This window comes from Lottia gigantea (genome assembly GCF_000327385.1).
Source record: "Lottia gigantea unplaced genomic scaffold LOTGIsca_13, whole genome shotgun sequence".
Classification (NCBI taxonomy): domain Eukaryota; kingdom Metazoa; phylum Mollusca; class Gastropoda; family Lottiidae; genus Lottia; species Lottia gigantea.
In genome coordinates this window covers 709,732-719,010 of record NW_008707425.1, presented here as the reverse complement: position 1 = coordinate 719,010, position 9,279 = coordinate 709,732, and the positions used below count along the sequence as shown (strand labels likewise).

Below are 9,279 nucleotides of genomic sequence, written 5' to 3'. Positions count from 1 at the left end.
GTACCACGTGTATTCCTGAATTAGATAAACAGCCCATTTCATAATACCGAGATTTGCAATTACAATACAATACACATGACATCGAGAATATATTTTCAGATAATCAACAATTAGACAATATTTCAATCAAATCAAACTCCAGTTTCAGGTCTTGTTTTTCTGCTAAGACTAATGATCAACAACGCCATGTAGTGTGTACTGGGGAGCATATTACATGCACATGGCATTAGTCCTATCGTGCGCAACTTGTAGTGCCATTAGTGACATAGGGAAACTGGAGATGTGTTGAGATGTTGAGAAATCCAGTATATGAGGGGTATCAGGTGTTCATGAATGATGAGCATGTCCTTTCTCGAAGGTCACATCCACTACGATCGAAAGGGTCATTTGGTCTCAGAAGTAAGATCTCACAGTCGCAACGGTAGCCAGACAAATCTTGTCCTTCCAGTTCTGTGATTTGATATACGGATGACATATCAACACGTTTACCCATCCGTATAGGACGTCCGAGGACGGATAGGGCTGTGTTTGTCTGGCTATGGCAGCGGCTGTCTTTGATGTGTCTGATGTTGCTGCCGGTGAAGACAATCGCTATAGTAAAATCTAAGGTAGTATGTGACCTTGAGTACATCACCATATCTAATTATATGTTTGGACTGAATGATCCTACCGAATCCTTTATATTGGTAGAATTAAAAACTCTGGAAATGTTGTAACATAGGCTTACACTACTAGTTCTAGATTATGCGGATCTCGTCCAGAGGAAATAGTTCTCGGGAGACCAAACATGTCGGTCAATTACGTAATGATTTGTTTGGATTAATTGGTAAGTTAACAATAACAACTTTGAGAATAAATCGATATGCGAGTCGAGTAGAGGAAGTTTAGTAACCCATAAACACTCTATTCTCTTGAACAATATAATAAATATTGTTTACCTCACTAGTTATTACATGCTACAACACGAGACGAGAATATTCCATATGACCCTTTGAACCCGTGACGTGGCATGCCAATCATATGACGTCAATCACCGAAATTCATGAATGAAAGACTTACTACATGGATTTTCAGGAAGTGCTTGAAAATTATTTCAAAGATTTTGCGATATTCTGACTGCAAATCAAATTCCCTTCATGTCAATACGCAAATTGTTAATATTTGTCCGATATTTGTCTCATATCAAGCGTGTTTTTATCGATATGAAAATTCTCACGCTACTTGGCAACCTGTCAAACAATGTCAACTGATGACTTCATGCTCCTTATATGGACATAAGCTCCGCCTCCCTCAGTATATAGTCTAGTCATTCATTAAAATCGTTATTTACGCGAAAAGAGCTAAGCGCGAACACACGCACGTTTCTATCCGACCTAACGGAATAAAGCTGAAGGTTTACGTTCTTATTTTTCATTAAGTGTTTACAGTTCAATCTACTTGGTATGGCTGACAGTTTGTGTATTAATCCAATTGTCTTAGACGATCAAATAGTGCCGGATACAGACGATATATTTGAATCCCCATCGGACATTAATAATTCTCAAGCTACCAATTCAAATGTAAGTTAAAGTTTAAATCATTTTACAATTCAAGTAAGCTATATATTAGCAGGAGTTCGAAGTTTTATTCATATTCATGTTTGAAACATTTGGCCTTCAGTTATAGCGTCTATTATTTCGCACTTGACCGAATTCCAAGTAAATGTCTAAATTATCAGTCAGCCATTAAATAGAGTATGAATCAGAGGTGAATGGAGAGTTGTTTGTTCAAATTGTACTGTTTGAACCTAAGCCTCAGTAACAGTGGAATGTGTGTGGGTGGTGTATGAATGAGAATGACTTGAGGAGATGGGAACATGTGTAAAGCCGAGGTACAATGTTGAGACCACCATTAGTCCAATATATTATTAGCGGGTGGCAGATTTCAGACGACTTAAATAGTCTGATGAAATAATGACAAATGATTAGCTGTGAAACACGCCAGTACAGCATGACATTCGAGTCATGACGAACAAGTAAACAACTTGACCGACTTTTTACCGGATCTTCATTGATTACGACATACGAAGTAACCTAATGTAACTTAATTAATTTTCATGATCAGTTCTTACAATTCTTAAACAGGATTTTATAACTGTATAATTTAAATAGTTTTAATGAGTCACGTTTACTGAAAGTAGAAACACATAGTCAAACTTTTTGTGATTCGGGATTTCATAACCTGTACACTTTCACCATCAGTTTTAACAAACAATTTTAATTAATTAATATTCTAGTCAAAGCGTACAACAATCAATTATTTATACATTAAAGCTCCTTTTAAGGATTCTTCTGAATTGAGTAGTAGACAAACATGATAATTTTAGCTTAAACAAATTAAAAGCGTGATTCCATGATAACATGTTCACCTAAAATAACGAAATTCATTAGAAAAAAACTACTTTCTTATCATGTGTAAGTTCTCGCCAGTCACGATTTCCTAGAAAATCTATTTTTAACGATTACGTATCGGGCCAAAGTCCAAAAGATATCTTTACTAAACCGGTCGCTTGTATTATATTACACGCGCTTGAATATATTAAGTGTTTCGTACGAAAGCTGTCTCGTACAGTTCAATGAATATGTAAATTGAAAACATTAACCGACTTTTAAAAATAAGAATTATTGAACGAGGAAATTTCTCACGTCAATTTACATTGATTATCAAATAATAAAACGCCGGTATCAAATCTGCAGGCCGCGAAATATGAAAATTAAAAATCTTCATTTGCATTTTTATATGGAAGATTTTGATTTTCTAGGGAAAAAATCTCCTCCGTTCAGACGACATATTTATTATTGTAATCTTTTGTCTTCAGGTTTTGGAAGAATTGGATAAATATTTGAATGGCCCAATAACAACGGGCATAAAAAAAGCAGTAAGATCCAGTACATCATTCATAGAAGAATTCTTCGGAGATTCAAAAACACACGGAAGCAAAGAAGCTCATATGCAACTCAAAGCAATATTGGAATCAAAACAAATGAAGGACAAAATAAATTTGGTCAACCAATCCGATAAAGAATTTTGTCTAGATCAAGCGCGGAGAGAAAGTTCTTCATTCGTCGAAGATTTTTTCTTGCCCGGCAGCCCATGCAAACCCAACTTTACATGGATCAAACGGGAACCCTGCAATTCTCAAGAAGTGTTCGATTTAGATTCGACGGTATATGGATCGATGATATCCGACAACGACGAACAATTACAAGCTCAAAGTAAGAATGTATCTGATTCTATATGGGAAGATCTGCGAGCCAGTATCAATATGGTGGATCAGAATCAGGACGAATTTAATTGTGCAAAATCTAAAGATGTTTCCACCACTGTGAAAGCTGAACCCATGGATACGAACGATAAACCGTCTTGTCAGTTTCAAGTCAAATCTGAACCTTACGGTTTTTATGATGACTGTATTGAGAGGTCTCATAAAATGCCACAAGTAATAATGAATCAATCGGGTTTAACATCTGTGAATGATAGTCTTATGGATGTCTCCGCTCATCCTTACTTGCAGCAATATTCTAAAAGTCATACATACTCCGGTGCTCAAGTTGTGCCTGTTCTCCCCTTAACCCCACCTACATCTCAACCTGCCAGCCCTAGTCAAGACTATGTAAGGCGAACACCACCACCGCCATATCCTGGTATCAATGGTGTTATGATGGGATGTGTCTCACCAGCTCCAGTGTCTTATTCCAGACAGAACCAATCGAAGAAAGTCCCACAAACTCATCCCGGTTGTTCCACCATACGGTATAACAGAAAGAACAATCCCGAATTAGAAAAACGAAGAGTTCATTATTGTGATTTTCCAGGTAAATGTTCAGCTTTTTGTAAAATTGACAAAAGTAAAAACCTACACAAAGAGATTTTTTAAAATAATCTTTGAAAACAAAAGTTGAAATACGTTAACCGCAAATTTAAAAAAAAACGTTTTTGGCGCTCCTCTCTTTATACCTATACCACAAATTTTATAAGAAAAATAATTTCAAGAAAGTTTTTTTTTCAAAGGTTAAACAAAATAACGAGTAAATAAAAACGCTCTTGATTATTTACTGACTATATTGACACTCAGTTGTTTTACTGGAATAAATTACCACTTTTCAAATCCTGGTTGACATTTTATTAGTAAATATGGCGTATTTTTTTTTTTTTATAAAAGCCGGGTCACAGGTGATTCTATGTATATAGTAACCTTCAATTCCTATCGACATTTTGGGTCATTGTACATCCTGCGTGGGTGATATTATATTGTACCTTGTACGATAATGATTTAATTTTTCGAAACATTACACTTTCATAAAACAATATCACCCTTGATACGAAATTGTGAAATATTTTATCTGGTAATATGAGGTCATGAAGTTTATCAGTTGGTCTGATAGTGAATACTTGTAAAATGACCCGATCATAAAAAGTGCGTAGGCGTATTGCATAAGGATTTAAGGACGTTACAGCATCCATGTTGAGCTAGTTATTGTCGCTTTAATTAATAGCGCGTTTAACATTTTACATTCCTAACATTCCAGAAAATGTCACCATGCGTTTAAATTTAGGCGGAAAAATAATGTCTAGTCAAAATAGTCTAAAACAGTTAATGTACAAGAGATAAATCACTATATTCAAATTATTGCTATTTTTATCTAGACAATGTTTAATAAATATTCTATTTTTGCTTAAAATTTAAGATTTATTTTTATTACGCATTTCAGGTTGCAGAAAAGCCTATACTAAAAGTTCTCATTTAAAAGCTCATCAGAGAATCCATACAGGTAATTATTAAATTTTATGTCATTATCCAAACTGTTTCCTTAGAGAGCAAAAATGATTAGAGCCTTTTAATTTATCTTCCTTTTACTCAATTATAATGAAAAATGTCTAATTATATAAATTAACCACATTAATGTTCAGTAATTAAAATGAAAAGTTTTAAGGCTTTTAAAGTTTTATTAAAATCCAATCCATCATTTTCATTTACTAATGTTATCATCGATCATGTCAACTTATAGAACATGTACTTAATAATCTTTCTTATTCTATATTTCAGGTGAAAAACCTTATAAATGTCATTTCCATTCTTGCCAGTGGCGTTTTGCACGCTCGGATGAACTTACCAGACATATACGCAAGCATACCGGAGCCAAGCCATTCAGATGTAAAGTTTGTGAGCGTTCATTCGCTCGTTCCGACCACTTAGCCCTCCACATGAAACGCCATGAACCCAAAAAGTAATGCAAGATTGTTTGAAAGAAAAGACTTTGGCCAATTATAGTGCTTTTTGTATGACGAATGACGTCATCAACCACGGTCTCATCATGACATTGTGAGTTTTTCTGCCACACAATATTGCTTTTGATACCAACATGCAATGCTTCAGAAATTGTGTTTTTATATTTAATTTATAGAGATATTTGAGAAGAAGGAGTACTTTAAACTTGACTTTATCCAAGTGATCTCAATCTAGGATTTTTAAATTGTATTTTATTTCATAAGACGTGATTGTGAGCATGACTTTTGTGTTATTTATGTTAAAATGTTATAGTTAGAATAATCAATGGAAGAATATTGATGTGAATGTGAGTCGAATGTTACTACTTAAACAGATAGGCCTGCTACAAGGCGACCCTCTATCATGTACTTGTTTTATACTTGTTAATAGAAATTATTAAAACTGTCATGGTTGTGATATTTCTTTAAATATAATTGTTTCATTTTACATTCGTCATTCAGAACATTTAATAAATGTATTTTGGTCAGTTGTTGTACTGTACTGTATATATATTACAAGCAATAATTATTTGAATATCTGGTTGACAGAAATCCATCCTATTTTGTCACAAAAACTGAAATGTTAATTCCGTTACAACGATGCTCTCAATTTTTTGTTTGTGCCAAGTATATTTTGTCTGTCAAGAGACTATTTTTATTCTGTGAAAAGGCACTAGTTGATTTTTTTCTGTTTCTTACAATTCTTGGTCACACATCTTCCAAACAAGTTGATGAAATTTTCATGTTTGAAATATTTTGAGATTGTTATTTTGTTAAAGATTGTAGTAAAAAGTGCTTGTAACTTTTGATAAAGTTGAATTTGCTTAATTTATAAATTAGAAATAAAATTCTAATGATATTAAATTGTTAAACTTGTCATGTAATGTGGGTTTTACTATTTTTGTACTGTATTTGCAAAAAAAAATTCGTGGTCTTTATCTTAAGTCACGAACGAATTAATTATAAAATAAAAAAAATATAAGGAAATATGCAAAGTTTTATCTATTTAATTGGCCTTAATGAAACTGGTGAACATACATCATTCATCATATAACATCCCCTTCGCCCACTTCAAATCCCTGAACTTGATTGAGCTCAGAGCGTTTCGGGGGATACGATCATGAATTCCATTGCAAGCATAAGTCTACGTAATGAATAAAAGCATAATACATGTACAGTGAATCGGAACAGCTTTATAGTAATATATATAGGCCTAAGGGTATAAGCAAGTCTTTTATGAAGAAATTTAACAATTGTGCTTTGTTGGAATGTTGTATTTTGCTCAGAAAACTAACTACGTTTAATCGTTGCTGCATTGTACGCAACAAAGTGAACACTTAAAGGGACAGATCCCCCTTTTTCACGAGTTGATTATGCCTTTGAATACTATTAAAGATGTGAAAATCCAATCCAAAAAAGTCTTCAAATAGCATAATTCCATCAAACATTTCGTGCACATTGCACAAGCTTATCTTTTCTCTGAAATTGGAGTATCCGAAAGTTGAACGTCTTGTTTATACATATAAACATTGCATGTATAATCTTTGAAAACCAGACATTTTTCTTCGCAATTGTGCGAAGACGAAATTGGATAGTTATGGAGGTCAATGACGTAGCAATGCTGAATATTCAATAGGGTCGCGACCTTGGTATTTTGCATAAAAGATAATTCATTTGAGATAAAACAGAAGACATAATACACTAAAGAAGTTGCACTTATCATTTTACTACAAACATTTTCCAGTTTACAAATGACACTTTACAGTTTAAAATATACTTCTGATATTTATCAAAAAGGACGGTGGTTTATCATTAAAGATTTTTGGAAGATGCTAAATAAACTATTTGAAAGGATTTTAGTTAAGTTACATGTGAATATAAACATTTGATTTTAGCATTTCAATCATTATGTTGTTTGAATTATAAGTAATAGGTAATAAGATATTTTACATTTGTCTTTGAATCAGTGAATTAGACAAATCGGTAGAGAATGGATAAATTGACCTCCATAGATTAGTAGGTCTACTGTTTACATGCGAAGTCATTAACGGATCTTCAAACTGGGAAAATCTTGGAAAAGCGACTCGTCTTTTTAACTTTCAAACACGGATTATCATGGACAAACAATTCCCGTGTCTGAAATCCAAGGTACGCTTAGCCCCGTAAATGGCGAATCTGTCCCTTTAAAGGGACAGGTGCGCGATTTTTTTTATGTAAGAAAATCCCATAATTCCTTTAAATATTCTTCAAACTATATTATATATCTTCAATATTTCTATATGTCTTTTCTATTCAAAAATATACGAGTGACGAGTCGCCTTTTAAACATTCAAATGCAGATTATTCTGGACCTGCATGGATTTGAAAGCTCAAATTTCGAACACTATTACTTATTTGTTCAGCTAAAACAAACATATGTCAAAATTGAAGTTTTTGAAGATGCCAATCTTATAGTTCATATCACAAATTGACAACCTTAATCGATAGGGATAAACCTTACAACGATACAATCTCATAAATAATATAATATATACAAAGTCGTAAGAAATTGTAATCAAGAAAGCACAGGCACACAATATGTTTCAGCTACAACAAAATCGATTCGAGTCACCGTTGTATTGTTGCAAAAGCCATACTCCGAAAATCAAAACACAACAAAATTGGCTTGTAGATATGCATGAACAAAATAAATATGACAGAGAAACGGTCGGGTTAATCAGCGTTATTCGTAAGCATATAACCGTTTACATCCCCCTGTATTGTACACGTATTGTGTTTCTTGAAAGAAGCAATTTATGACAGATTTTATTAAAATTGTAGAAAAATAACTGTTTAAATAAATGATAGTACTTTTCCTCTGGGTGATAATACACTGTCTTGATGTTCATATATATCCGAAGTTTCACATCGATACCTTTATTACATCATTTACATGCTAATGATTTAAGATAAGCACACATTTCTTCCCAATTTCAATATCATAATATGCAGTGGGTTGGGGTACTTACCCCACTAGTGACAGAAAATCAAGGGATTCTCCACGGCGTTCGCCAAACCCCCTTTTTAATGTCATAATAACAGTATTGAATCATATTTGTTTTTCTCGTCTTCAAAAGTGAAGTACGCAAATAGGTTGTCAGAACGTCCTCTTTCATTCCTGTACTTTCATTCTTGAAAATTTCATTGGTGGTCTGTGTGACTCAAATAAATATCGTATGTGGGAAGCTAATTTTTTGTCTTGGGATATCCAGGAGGGCGTTGTACTTATTTCCTTCATGAATGTCATTGTAAACTTGCCAATTTAAATTTAGTTTCTAGAAGGATACAAGAAGCAGTATTCAAGAAGGTCGTCGTTTTTCGCCACTTTAATATTCGCACGCATGCAGGTGAAGGCTACATGAATTTTCCATAAATAAAATTACAGAAATATGCATAAATTGATGTTTTACAACAGAACATCTACAGCCAAAGCTGGAAGCTTTTTGTCCGAATAATGACTTTGATGTTGGTGCGCTGTGCAGCAGAACGTTTGAGTTTTGCAGAAGAATTTCCAAAGATAAAGCAAAAGTTTGTCAATGGTCCAACATCTTGATGCAGATGAAGTTGAAAATATTGAAATCGATGAAGAACCTGAACACAGAGACATGCCATCTAGTTACCAGGAAGAAAAAGAGAAATCAATGGTAGGTAGGTAGGTATATGACAAGTTAACGTTCGCTTCCAGAGAAATCAATCCGGGAATTAGCTAAAACATTTTAGGCATTTCATGAAATGGCTGATTTCACACATTGACTGTAACATATATACAGCAGGAGTGTTAACCAGTTCTCACCTTTTTTAAAGACATTCTGATTTAAACAATTAGACCGAGGCCACGCGTGTGACAAATATCCGTCGACAATTAAAAATCGCAAAACAGGTGGTTAATACCAATGTTGTATCGAATCATTCTCATTCCACACTGTATGGTGT

General features: G+C 33.8%; 1 protein-coding gene across 1 annotated transcript; it reads left to right on the top strand.

The window, feature by feature from the left end:
* Window positions 1-3,700: 3,700 nt before the first annotated feature.
* LOTGIDRAFT_111402 (hypothetical protein) lies at window positions 3,701-5,271 on the top strand (the record flags this gene model as incomplete). The annotated part of the gene is made up of 3 exons (XM_009048888.1): window positions 3,701-3,854; window positions 4,752-4,811; window positions 5,087-5,271. 3 exons carry the CDS (start codon window positions 3,701-3,703, stop codon window positions 5,269-5,271), a joined length of 399 nt encoding a protein of 132 aa, XP_009047136.1.
* Window positions 5,272-9,279: the final 4,008 nt, after the last annotated feature.